The sequence below is a fragment of the Scyliorhinus torazame genome, chromosome 1 (genome assembly GCF_047496885.1).
Source record: "Scyliorhinus torazame isolate Kashiwa2021f chromosome 1, sScyTor2.1, whole genome shotgun sequence".
Taxonomy (NCBI): Eukaryota; Metazoa; Chordata; class Chondrichthyes; order Carcharhiniformes; family Scyliorhinidae; genus Scyliorhinus; species Scyliorhinus torazame.
The window spans coordinates 19,281,000-19,295,175 of NC_092707.1; the positions used below are offsets into that span (position 1 = coordinate 19,281,000).

General features: G+C 46.5%; 1 protein-coding gene across 5 annotated transcripts in view; it reads left to right on the forward strand.

Moving 5' to 3' along the window:
- Positions 1 to 4,692, forward strand: part of cltcl1 (clathrin, heavy chain-like 1) — an 83,918-nt gene extending 79,226 nt beyond the window's left edge. For 4 of the 5 annotated variants that reach the window (XM_072473316.1, XM_072473451.1, XM_072473394.1 and 1 more), the window contains one exon: positions 3,496 to 4,692. In XM_072473316.1, the coding sequence (XP_072329417.1) occupies positions 3,496 to 3,605 (110 nt within the window). In that variant the 3' untranslated portion in view covers positions 3,606 to 4,692. The remainder of the gene's footprint in view (positions 1 to 3,495) is intronic. The other variant, XR_011934385.1, reaches the window with a different exon arrangement.
- Positions 4,693 to 14,176: the final 9,484 nt, after the last annotated feature.

Below are 14,176 nucleotides of genomic sequence, written 5' to 3' on the forward strand. Positions count from 1 at the left end.
CTAAGAGGTCTAAAAATTGACAAATCTCCGGGCCCAGATGGGCTACATCCTAGAGTTCTAAAGGAGATAGCTGAAGAAATAGTGGAGGCGTTAGTTATGATTCAGAAGTCTGGGAAAGTCTCATGATTGGAAAATCGCTGTTGTAACCCCCCTGTTCAAGAAGGGAACAAGGAAAAATATGGAAAATTATAGGCCAATTAGCCTAACCTCGGTTGTTGGCAAGATTCTAGAATCCATTGTTAAGGATGAGATTTCTAAATTCTTGGAAATGCAGGGTCAGATTAGGACAAGTCAGCATGGATTTAGTAAGGGGAGGTCGTGCCTGACAAACCTGTTAGAGTTCTTTGAAGAGATAACAAATAGGTTAGACCAAGGAGAGCCAATGGATGTTATCTATCTTGACTTCCAAAAGGCCTTTGATAAGGTGCCTTACGGGAGACTGCTGAGTAAAATAAGGGCTCATGGTATTCGAGGCAAGGTACTAACATGGATTGATGATTGGCTGTCAGGCAGAAGGCAGAGAGTTGGGATAAAAGGTTCTTTTTCGGAATGGCAACCGGTGACTAGTGGTGTTGTTGCTCTCTTTAGCCTTAGTCTATTGGCTCTGATTACGTCACCTTTGCTCACGAGTCGCCAGGTATCTTTCTGATACTGCCACGTGGTTCAAGTTATGATTAATAAGTCAGCACACCGCTTAGTAAGATTGAAATCAACGGTCATTTATTATATACAACAAGTAATGTTTATACAATAATCCTACTATCTATATAATAAACCTACTACTGGCCAATACTTATAGGAAGAGCCCACCAGGTCAGGGAAACTAATGGCTTATCCAATTGGATTTGGCCCGTGGGATTCAAAAGGCTGATGCAGGTCGATGGCTAGGAGTCTTTATCGGATAGCGATCGCTGGATTCAAACTTACAGTTGCCGGTTGATGTTCTTGCGAAGGTCTCAAGCAGGCGAAGGAGAGAGAGAGAGAGATCTGAACTTGGCCCCTCACTTTATAGGGCCCAGGGGCTTCCCACCCCTCAGGGCGGCCCTTGACCCTGAGTCCCAAGTGATTGGACTTGTTCCCAATCACTGGGTTCGATACGTCCAATTGCAAGGCGATTCCTCGATTGGGTGGTGGTCGTTCACCTGCCTTTGTTTCGGCCACTGCAGGCGCCGACAGGTCTGGCCCGGTATTCAATTGCTAATATGTTGCAATTGTTCCCGGGGATAGCTGATTAAACTGCAGATGTCTGGGTTGATGGGCTGCTAATAGTCCTGAGTATCGAACTGGGCAGACTTCCCCAGAGCCGAATATGATATTCTGCCTGCAGCTGTCAGTTTGTGACTTGTTACCTGCTTTTCCCATCAGCCTTTCCGGTTAGCCATTTTAAATCTGGTTTTGGCCAAATTAATCGGGAAGCAGCCATTTTACATGGCTACATTGTCCCGCAGGGTTCAGTGTTGGGGCCACAGCTGTTTTCTTTATGTATTAAAGATCTAGATGACTGGACTGGGGGCATTCTGGCTAAGTGTGCCGATGATACAAAGATAGGTGGAGGGGCAGGTAGTATTGAGGAGGTGGGGAGGCTGCAGAAAGATTTAGACAGTTTGGGAGAGTGGTCCGAGAAATGGCTGAAATTCAACGTGGGCAAGTGCAAAGTCTTGCACTTTGGAAAAAAGAATAGAGGCATGGACTATTTTCTAAACGGTGACGAAATTCATAATGCTGAAGTGCAAAGGGACTTGGGAGTCCTAGTCCAGGATTCTCTAAAGGTAAACTTGCAGGTTGAGTCCGTAATTAAGAAAACAAATGCATGTTGTCATTTATCTCTAGGCTTGGAATGTAAAAGCAGGGATGGACTTCTGAAGCTTTATAAAGCACTAGTTAGGCCCCATTTAGAATACTGAGCAATTTTGGGCCCCACACCTCGGGGAGGGCATACTGGCACTGGAGCGGGTCCAGCGGAGATTCTCACAGATGATCCCAGGAATGGTAGGCCTAACATACGATGAACGTCTGAGGATCCTGGGATTATATTCATTGGAGTTTAGGAGGTTGAGGGGAGATCTAATAGAAACTTACAAGATAATGAATGGCTTAGATAGGGTGGACGTAGGGAAGTTGTTTCCATTAGCAGGGGAGACATGGACCTGGGGGCACAGCCTTAGAATAAAAGGGAATCACTTTAGCACCGAGATGAGGAGAAATTTCTTCAGCCAGAGTGTGGTGGGTCTGTGGAATTCATTGCCACAGCGGCGGTGGAGGCCGGGACGTTGGGTGTCTTTAAGAGACAAGTTGATAAATTCTTGATTTCTCGAAGAATTAAGGGCTATGGGGAGAGAGCGGGTAAATGGGAGTTGAAATCAGCCATTCGACTCGATGGGCCGAATGGCCTTCCTTCCGCTCCTATGTCTTATGGTCTTATTAAACACAGCTGCTATTCACATCAAAGAAAGTTTCACTGCAGCAAGTGGGGCTAAAATTCAACTTGGTTTTCTGTACATGTGCTTTCAATGAATGTATATAATTGTAATCTCAAAGCTCCCAGCTTCTCACTTGTACCTCCATTTTCCCCAATTTGAAGCCTTGTTTCTGCTCTCTGCTAACTTTTATACCTCCTAAAGACCTGTTCTTGTACAAATCACCTTGTCACCAGCAAATTGAACCTGTTTCCATATATCTAGATACAGATTTGATGCCCTGCAACAACTTTCTATCCACTCACTATTTCCCTTTTCAACCCTTCTACTTCAATTGGTGCAGGGTTGTATGTCTGCCAATTTGTAAACTATATCCATTGTATCTACACAATGGCATATATTTGAAAGTTAATTTGTCAAATTGGCACCACCAAGTAAGTTGTGGTCTGGGCTACTGATTAAGTTGTGACGTTTATGTCACCCAACGCAGTAGCAATGTTGAGATTCCACCTCTGGAAATTTTACTGGCTTTCTCCATGATCTACTCTGAACACTGCTTAATTCATGGATCGGAGGTGGAAGGGACGTGTTGGAAGCTTGTTTGGAGCATTTGGTAACTTGGAGCATTTAGTAACTTGGCACCATGAAACTTCATTTTATAAAGCGGATGAAACTTCATTTTATAAAGCAGATTTGCTTGGGTATTTTTTTTTTTTTAAATTGAGTACCCAATTCATTTTTTCCAATTAAGGGGCAATTTCCACATGGCCAATTCACCTACCCTGCATCTTTGGGTTGTGGGGGCAAAATCGATGTAAACATGGAGAAAATGTGCAAACTCCACAGGGACAGTGACCCAGAGCCGGAATTGAACCTGGGACCTTGGTGCTGTGAGACTGCAGTGCTAACCACTGTGCCACCGTGCTGCCCTGTGGTATTTTTTTTCTGTAGTCTCAAATGGATATGAATTAATGGTAGCGGTCTTGAAATTTGTCCTGTGTAAACCACTGGCAGTGCCCATTGCAGCAGTATATGATGCCATCCAAATTGTAATATTTTTACTTTCTGATTTTTCTAGGTCAGCAGCTGATGTTGACGGCAGGCTCCACTGCAGTTCCCCCGCAGCCTGGTTATGCTTATGGTTATCCGGCTGGCTATGCGCAGCCTGCTTATGGCTTCAACATGTAGAATATCACGCATTGTCAAGTTTCACCATTGCTATCCAAATCTTCATGAAAGCACATGACCTCCATAAGAACACAGGATTATGGCTGAACACTTCTGCAGCATGAAGATTTATAAAGGACTTCTGTTACTGTTATTTATTACCCACTATTACATTTCAAAACACTAAAATGTAGCTTTTTTAAAATTGTATTTAGGAAATACAAATTGAGGCACTGAAGAATGAGGTTAAGGAAAGTATTAACTGGTTTACTGAATCTAGTAATAAATATTTCCAGTAGATTTGCTACCAGTTTTGTTTACGAAGCTGGTGGCTTAGTGCAATGTGAACTGTATTTCTTCCCACCCATGTATACCTTGGGTGATGCATTGAGATGAGGAATAATGGTACTGAAGGCAGCATTCAAATATTCCCCTGGAGTTTATGCTTGGAATTAATTTTCAGTATTTGCATGCGTTGCCAAATATTTAATGCTAAAAAGTGCAGTTAAAGGCAAATACAGACTTTTTTGCGTTCTTTATTGGTACAGCACTAAATTCTCGTTTTGGCCTCCCTTGTGTGAAGGGTTCTAGCTTCTATGGATGGAGCACTCTGTTCTGCATCAGTTCGGGCCTCGTTCTGCATCAGTTCGGGCCTCCATGCCAAATATGGTGTGTGTGCCACTGTTAATAAAACATTTGTGCCTAATGTAAAATTTATGATAAGGAGCCTTGTTGCTAATCATGAATATTAGGTTTAATAGAATGTAACCCAAGGTGTCAGTCAGCAAAAAAAATTTTTTGAATATTAGCAGAACACCTGGCAAATTGTCTTTGTTGAACAGCAGTTAGTTGGGGGCCATGTGATAATGAGAATGAGAATTTGATTCAGCCCAGTATGAAATTGCTGGTTCTAGTGGTGACAGTGCATTTAAGGGAAATTTGTGCTGTTTAAAGCTTCAGCATCAAAGGTATTGTGAATATTTACTTTGTACAGTTGCGCAAACTTATTGGTTAGCAAAAAGAAATGGATGTGCATTTGACTTCCCCCTCCTGCTGCCCTCATGTCGTGTTACCAGAGGGATTAATAAAGTTTACAAAATTCTCATGACACAGCTGTATGCTCAGTAATTTTGCCTCTACTTCCCATGAGCCGAAACATTAACTTCAAGTAAGCCTAATTAATGTGTGGGTTCTGATGGTAATAGGATCATCTGGCTCTCTTGGTTTTAACCTGGATTTTTTTTTTGGAACCTGACTAAGATGCAAGCTATCAAAATGCCATTGGGCCTGTCATTTTTGAAGCAGAAGGTAATTTGCATGTTTACAAGCTGAAAACCATTTTGTAGCTGAAATGTCAGCATTGGAGCCTGTTGGGGGGATGCAGTGGATGTTGGATGCAGTGGCCAAAAGCGTTCTTTATTGGTACAGCACTAAATTCCTGAATTTGACAGATCTATTCGGAGGATGTCAGTGGTTAGCACTGCTGCCTCTGTGCCAGGGGCCTGGGTTCAATTCTGGCCTTGGGTGACATGTGTTCAGGGTGGGTATTGGTGGTCTGAAATGAATTGTAGCTATGCAATAGCTAATTGAACATGACATTCATAATTTGGTTTTAATTAGGACATAATTCCATTCCAGGAGATGCATTGACTTTGTTGTTTTGCTTGATAGCAGCGATTGGTATACTGGTGTTTATAATGTGTATCCTTTATAAAATTGGCATAAGGGGCGGTGGCAAAGTCTAATCATGAAACCATTGTTAATTATTGTAAAATCCATTTGGTTCATTGTCCATCCTTACCTGGTCACCATAACAATGCCCTCCACTTTGCCCACCTTCCATGAATGGCCAGGCTGTTACAAACAGCCAATGCAGATTGAAGCAGACATAATTTGTCTGTAACGCAGACAGGTTTACTCTGCCCAAAGTTGGCCCATATGGAGCCTTGGCCCACACTAGGGACGCAAAGGCCAGAATGCCGGCCTCTTTTGCCTCCTGCACTCTCTGTTCGTCCACTACTACAAATATTGCTAGCCCCCAGCTTGGCTTGACCCAGACTTTCACCACCTGAAATATTGCTCCCGCCACTCCTCTCCAGAACCCCTCCAGTGCCAGGCATGACCAACATATGGACATGGTTCGCCGGGCTCCCTGAGCACCTTCCACATCTGTCCTCTACCCCAAAGAACATACTTTGGGATACGGACCCAGGAAGTGTAGAAGATTGTAGTTTAGTCGGGCAGCATGGTCGGCACCAGCTTGGAGGGCCGAAGGGCCTGTTCCTGTGCTGTACATTTCTTTGTTCTTTGTTTGTTCTTTATACTCCACCTCGCCCCCGTCAAGTGCGCTCTGTGGACCACCTTAAATTATCAGGCTGAGCCTGACACACTAGGAGGAGGAGGAATTAACCCGACCTACGGCATCAGCCCACGGACCTTCCTCGATCTCCTCCCCCAGCTCCTCCTCCCATTTACCCTTAAACTCTTCTACCAGCGCTTCCCCTTCTTTCAACTCCTGGTGTATTTCCGACACCTTGCCCTCCCCGACCCATACACCCGAGATCACCCTACCTTGAACTTCTTGTGCCGGGAGCAATGGGAATTCCCTCACCTGTCGCCTCTCAAAAGCCCTCGCCTGCATGTATCTAAAGGCATTTCCCGGGGGTAACTCTAACTTCTCCTCCAGTGCCCCTAGGCTCGCAAATGTCCCGTCAATGAACAGGTCCCCCATTCTGCCAATCCCCGCCAGATGCCAGCTCTGGAACCCCCGTCCATCTTCCCCGGGACAAACCGATGGTTACCCCTGATCGGGGACCACACCGATGCTCCCATTGCACCCCGGTGTCGTCGCCACTGGCCCCAGATCCTTAGCGTTGCCGCCACCACCGGGCTCGTGGTATACTTTGTCGGCGAGAGCGGCAGCAGTGCCGTCACCAACGCCCCAGGCTCGTTCCTTTTACAGGACGCCATCTCCATCCTCTTCCATGCCGCCCCCTCTCCCTCCATAACCCACTTGCGGATCATCGCCACATTTGCTGCCCTGTAGTAGCTCCCCAGGTTTGGCAGTGCCAACCCTCCTCGGTCCCTACTGCGTTCCAGGAACCCTCTCCTTACTTTCGGGGTCTTATTCGCCCACACAAACCCCATAATACTCCTGCCTACTCTCTTAAAGGCCTTAAGGAGCCCTAATTCTCTTCACCTATCAATGCTGGTGACCTTAAGAGCATCTCCCCTTTATTAAACTTAAGATTTGGAAGAGCATGTTGCTGAGAACCCAGGTTTCCGACTTAACTGGCAAAGAAAGATGACACTGCCACCCATCCAGCTCTTTAACAGTCAAACTGGATGGAACTTTTCTAGCCATGCTATCTGTTATTTCAACAATCCAACTCTAGAACCTCCAACGTAGTTGTGGTGTTGCATAAAGCCGTCCTTAAAAAGTTTGTAATACGGGTTTTCAGAAATCCTATCTAGTGTACATGTAGAATCTCTACTGTGAAGGAGAAGGCTATTGGAATCTGCACCGATCCTCTGAAAGAGCAGTCTACCTGGGCTCGATCTCCCACAAACCTATAAAATAGCCAATCCATCTAATCTGCTCATCTCCCGTACCAGCCTCCCCGGACAGGTGCTGGAATGTGGCGACTAGGGGCTTTTCACAGTAACTTCATTTGAAGCCTACTTGTGACAATAAGCGATTTTCTTTCATTTCTTTGGATTGTGGGAGCAATCTGGAGGAAACCAATGCAGATATGGCAAGTGCAAACCACTAAAGGTCTGAATCAAACCACTTTTCTGAAGGCATGTTTTTTTAAATATAAATAGAGTATCCATGACTACTAATGCAGTGTAATGTCTGACCATCACTCAAACTTGTGTGAAAATATGCAGTTGCCTTTGCAAGTAATCCTGAAGCCGAGACCCTTTTTTGGGGTCTAAAATTGTCTAAACCCCTCACTTGATAAGGTGGGGCTGGTTTAGCACAGTGGGCTAAACAGCTGGCTTGTAATGCAGAACAAGGCTAGGCACGGGTTCAATTCCCGTACCGGCCTCCCCGAACAGGCGCTGGAATGTGGCGACCAGGGGGCTTTTCACAGTAACTTCATTGAAGTCTGCTTGTGACGATCCTCACTGCTATTAGTTTATTATTGCCCACATACCCATATCCTGTGACTTGGTTACGACTCATGATTAGGTGATCTAATGGCAATGGTGATCTTCTAGCTACAGTGTAATTCATGACTGTGTGGTAAACAATATTTTGAAAGTAATGTGCACATTGTGGACTAGCTTCATGATGCAACTAAATGCTATATATCGTGTTTCCAGATCTGCTCTATGCGCTGGTGCCTGAGCTTTTCTATAGAGAACCACAGCAAATATCAATTACTTCCTGGGCACGTCTTTCCAACTTCTGAAAATGAGCAGAGCTTTCTTTAGGCAGTGAGTATTGTAGAAAGTATTTAAAACTTACATTTATGTGGGATCTTGTCTAAAGATTAAGCTGTAGGTGGTACTATTCAGAGCGGTGCATTGATTTTGATACATATACAGACTGCTGGAGGGGGTGGGGGGTCTAGAACAACGGGTTACAATCTCTGGGTACGGGGTAGGCAATTTAGGACCGAGGTGAGAGATTTCTTCACTGGAGGGAGGGTGTGAACTTGTGCAATTCTCTACCACAGAAGATTGCGGAGGCCAAATCACAATATATTTGAGGAGGGAATATATTTCTAGAAAAGGTGTCCAGGGGAATGAATGCTGGGGTATGGTTGAGAAAGAGGATCTACCATGATTTGTGTTGAATGGTGGAGCAGGCCCAATCCTCTTTCTAGCTGTTCAAATCACCAATTGTGAGCATGTGTTTCATGACCTTGCGTCTAAATGCATTTATTATCCAAATGTGGCAGACAATGGGCATGCAGCAAGCTGTTCAATATCTGTTCAACATTGAAGCATAGATATCCCCTGCTCATAGCATATCAAGCTATGGGGCATTTTGTTTCCATTTCCCTGATTAAATGGTCCCTCTTTAAAAACTTGGAAAGATGGCACCATTTGATAGTTCCGAGGCAGTGCTGCACTGAACTGTGATCAACCCTCTGGGCAAGGAACTGGAACCATGCCTTCTGCATCGGAGGTAGACTGGTTACCATTAAACCAATTAACACGAGTGATCAGAAATGGAGGCACAACTTGAAAAATTAGGATTTTAAAAAGGTGCCAAACAGAACTGTCCCACTGCATGGGAATATTATCAAAGTTGGTGGAAGCCACACTAGGTTTGATCCAAAGGGTAGGTTTTGAGCATTTGTTTGGAGGTTGGGGGAGGCAGAGGTGTTTTAAGTAACGAATTTGACACAGCCCACTGGTTTCCCTGGAGGGCTGCAGGAGGTTGCTGGAGATCGGAAACCAGGTTGAAACGTTTCAAAAACTTATCTACGTTGGCTTCTAGTTAAGCAAAGGTTAGGAGAGTGATTTGAAAGATGACCGCTTTTTCTGTGCACTTATTTTCTGGTAATACTGCAGACTTGAGTCTCTAAATGATGTTGCAGTGCAGAAAATAGCATGGCCACACCATCCAGCATTCATCTCTTAACTGAATTGTATATGTAAAATCCTTTTTTTCCAAAATCTAAAAATTGAACATCTTGTTAGTGTGCAGATAATATACCAAAACTTGGTCTAAATGGATCAATAATCAGCTCCAACACCAAATGAGAGCATGATTCAACATCCCCTGAGCAGCCAGGTACCTGTTCAATTTGCTTTATTGAACTTGTTAAGCAGTGCGCACTGTTCGCTGTGGGTTTGACACTGTACTAATCTAAGCGTGCTTACTATAACTAACCAGGCTAGCTCTGAGCAACGTGTAGAAGGTGCTGACTGATGTATACACCCTGACTGTCACTACAGTTGTCACCAGTGGAAAGAGGCAGAGTGTTGATGCCTTGTGTGTTTTATAGTGAGACCACCTTCTAGTGTTCTTCCTGGTGATTGGTTGTGTTCTGTCCTGTTATTGGGTGTCTGTTATTGGCTGTTCTGGGTGTCTATCTCATTATGTGCATGAGTGCGTATCATGACATCTCTCCTTTTTTAAAAGAAATGTTGGTTACTTGGAGCATGTGACTATTTACATTTATAACTATTTACATTAAATGGCAAGTGGATGAATATATACATGAGGTCTTAGCGTGCAGACACAGAACATTTACAAGAGAAATGTCTACAAAGTCCAATCTTTGGGGCTTGCGTCTGATCCTTGTCGACCGCCTGAGAAGTGGGGACGACAGCACCTTGACAGGTGGGATTGGTGGCCTCATGGTGCGAGGTGTCCGGAGGAGGCATAACAAATGGAAAAGTAGGATGTGGTGGGCAGGCAACTTTGTGCAGTGCCCTTCTGTTGCACCTGACAATGGAGACATCAGCCATACGAACTACAAACTATCTGGGAGCAGCCTGTCAAAACAACAACAGCTGGAGCTGACCAGCCTCCATCAGGTAGCTTGATCCGAACAGCATCTGGAGATAGCACAGGCAAATCGGTAGCAAGGGCATCGTACATCAGCTTTTGCCGGTTCCTGGGTTGCTGCACCTTTTGCAGCACTGGGAGGTGATCGAGGTCTGGTAAGTGTTTAAGTGCATGGCTGGAACAGTCGGCCGCAGGTCTTATTCATGAAGAGTTGAGATTGAGACAGACCGGTGGACAGAGGGGTTGCCCTGTACACCAACAGCGCAAGGTTGAAGCCTGAAGCAGAGTCCGCAGCCTTGCAGAGCAGTTGCTTCACTATATGGACCCCTTTCTCAACCTTCCCGTTGGACTGTGGGTAGTGTGGGCTTGAGGTGATGTGGTTGAATTGGTACGACTTGGTGAAATTGGACCACTCGGCTGTGGAAGCAGGGACCGTTGTCACTCATGACAGTGAGTGGAATACCATGCCTGGCAAATGTCTCCTTGCAGGCCTTGATGACTGTCCTTGATGTGAGATCTGACAGCTTCACAACTGCCAGGTAATTTGAGGTAATCTACAATGAGCACATAGTCACGCCCATTGGTGTGAAAAAGGTCGATTCCCACCTTGGACCACTGAGATCACGATCTTGTGTTCCTGGAGTGTTTCTCTTGTTTGAGCAGGCTGGAAATGCTGGCAGGTCACAATTGAGGACCATGTTGGATATGTCCTGGCTGATTCCAGGCCAATAGACAGCCTGCCGGGTCCTGCGCCTACACTTTTCGACACCTAGGTGTCCCTTGTGGGTTTGTTTGAGCACTACGCTCTGCAGACTGAGGAATAATGATACGATCTAGCTTGAGGATCCACTCTTCGCCCGTCAGGTCGTTCTTCACATTGAAGAACTGCCATTTGCAAGGTGGTGAATTACACGCTGCAGAAGAGGGTCTTTGGCAGTCTCTTCACGAAAGCTGATCACTCTTTCATCTGAGGCTGGGAGGTTGCTGGCACACAGCTGCATCTGTGCCTCAATCTGGCGGGTGAAGTCAACCTGTTCACAGGGCGAGGTGATGGAGCGGGACAGGGCATCCGCAATTATCAGCTCCTTGCTGGTGTGTATACTAGCTCCAAAATCATACCTTCGGAGTCGAAGGAGAATGTGCTGAAGCCTGGGCGTCATGTCATTTAAGTCCTTATGAATGATATGGACCATCGGTCTGGTCAGTCTCCACTGTGAATGTTGGTAGACTGTAGACTTAGTCATGGAACTTTGCAATGCCGGTTAGAAGGCCCAGGCACACTTTTTTTTTTTTTTTTCTTTCCCTATTTGGGCGTACCTCTTCAGTAGGACTCATGGCCCTTGACGCATAAGCAACTGGAGCCCAGGACGAGGAATCATCCCTCCGGAGGAGCACCGCACCAGTGCAGTCCTGGCAGTGGTGAGCTTTGCTTTGAGCTCGAGCCACTCTGCTTGATGTGTGGCTAGCTTCTGGAATGCAGTGGACTTCACCAGATGCCTGACAGCCGTGGTGTGTGAGGCCATGTTGGGACCATTCCGAGGAAGCGTAGTACCGCCGCCTTGTCTTCTGGGGTCTTCATGGCATTAATGGCCTTGACCTTGTCCGAATCTGGTCTCGCCCTGCTGGGATATCTGGTCGCCCAAGAACTTGATGGTTGGCATGCCAAAGGAGCACTTGGCCTTGTTCAGCTTGAGACCGTTTGCATGGGTATGCAATGTGTTCCTCAGGGGTCGCGGACCATATAATTACATCTACGTAGACACATTCCCTCAATGCCCTCCATCTGCTCCATGATCCTGTGGAAGATTTCAGAGGCTGAGAATGCCGAACAGCATATGATTATAACCGTACCTGCCAAATGGTGTGTTGAACATGCAGAGCTTCCTGCTGGACTCTTCCAGTTGTATCTGCCAGAAACCACGCGCTGCATCTGGCTTCGTGAAGAATTTGGCGTGTGCCATCTCACTGGTCAGTTCCTCCTGCTTCGGGATCGGTTAGTGTTCCCGCATTATGTTCTGGTTACGATCTTTGGGATCTATGCATATCCGCAACTCCCCTGAAGGCTTCTTCACACAGACAATCACGCTGACCCAGTCAGTCGGTTCTGTCACTTTGGAGATGATGCCCTGGTCTTGGAGCTCCTGTAGCTGTGCTTTTAAACGTTCCTTCAGAGGAGCCGGCACCCAGCATGGTGCATGGATTACAGGTGTGGCATCGGGCCTGAGTAGGATCTTGTAGCAGTATGGCAGAGTGCCCATTCCATCAAACACATCCGGATATTGAGCAAGAATGTCAGCCTGAAGATTCACATTGAAAGAAGACATGGCATGGACTTGCTGTACGAGGTTGAATAGCTTGCATGCATAGACACTGAGCAGGGATGCCTTATCAGGCTTGATGATTTCGAATCTGAGTTTGACATTGATGGTCTTGTTGGAGACGAATAGGTGACTAGATCCTAGTGCAGTTATGGCGTTGCCATTATAATAGAGGAGCTGGCGGAAGAATTTCGGGTTGCTTTTTAATGCTGTCAAAATCAGCTTGAGAGATGAGATTGGCAGAAGCACCAGTGAACAGCTTGAACTGGATGCTGCATTGATTAACTTGTATGACAGCACGCCATTCGTTCGCGGAACCCACTGAGGGTAGATTTTCTTCTTGCTGAATTTGAAGAGGCATACTCACATGTGGTGATGCCCACATGATCGGGGGACTCCAGGCAGTCGTCCTCTGGATCCGTAGTGCTACCAGGATCCAAATCCAGTAAACCTTGCTGTGCACATCGAACGCACTTGCGTTGGAATTGGGATCGCTGGCCCTTGACTGGTGGTGCAGACCTGCACAAGGCTGCATAATGTCCAGGCTTCCTGCAATTTAAACATCGCCTGCCTTTTACAGGGCATTGCCGCTTTAAGTGGGTGGTGCCACAGTTCAGGCATGTCATGACGTTGACGTCGTTGCATTCCGTGCGTCGTCGCACATGCGCAGTGCGGTCAGCCGACGTTCGCACCTGCGCAGTTTGGTTTTCGGCCACTTTGTTCTCCTGTTCCGTGTTGCGCATGCACCCTGGGAAAAGCGTGCAAAATGGCAGCTTTCATCGCTACTGAGGCGCTGCATGCGGGCGATGGCCTGTTCACTCTGCCTCGTGGGAGGCAAGTTTTACGTATGCTGCCGATTTGAAACAGGAGTACCGATTGCTCATGCACCATACACTTCTCGATTGCGACTGGCAGGGTCATGTGCTTAATTTTGAGGAGTTGTTCCTGCAAGGAACCTGCGTGCACCCCAAACAATCTGATCCCTGATGATGGAATCAGTGGTTGCACCATAATTGCAGGACTGCTCTAATCTACATAGATGAGTTGGAAAGGATTGGAACGGTTCATCCTTGCCCTGAAGGCTTTGCTGGAAGATATAGTGCTCCAAGCTCTCGTTTGTTTCGACTTCACTGACTGTCTAACTTCTCCAACGGTCTTGAATTTGGTCTTGTCATGGTCGTTGGTAAAATTAAGCGCGTTGAAAATTTGGAAGGCTTGGTCATCTGCAGTTGATAGGAGCAGTGTGATTTTTCTGGCATCTGACGCATTCTCTAGGTCTGAGGCCTCAATGTAGCGAAGGAACCTTTGCTTGAAGACCCACCAGTTGGCGCCGAGATTGCCAGAGATCTGTAGCTGGAGGGGCCTGGATCTGCTCCATGCCGTTGGAATGCACTTCTAGAATTTACAGTGCAGAAGGAGGCCATTCGGCCCATCGAGTCTGCACCGGCTCTTGGAAAGAGCACCCTACCCAAGGTCAACACCTCCACCCGATCCCCATAACCCAGTAACCCCACCCACCACTAAGGGCAATTTTGGACACTAAGGGCAATTTATCATGGCCAGTCCACCTAACCTGCACATCTTTGGACTGTGGGAGGAAACTGGATCACCCGGGGGAAACCCACGCAGACACTGGGAGAACGTGCAGACTCCGCACAGACAGTGACCCAGCCGGGAATCGAACCTGGGACCCTGGAGCTGTGAAGCAATTGTGCTAACCACAATGCTACCGTGCTGCACTTGCTGGTCGTCCCGGAATCACACTAGGTAAGCCACTTAGAGATAGTAGACTACTGGTACCA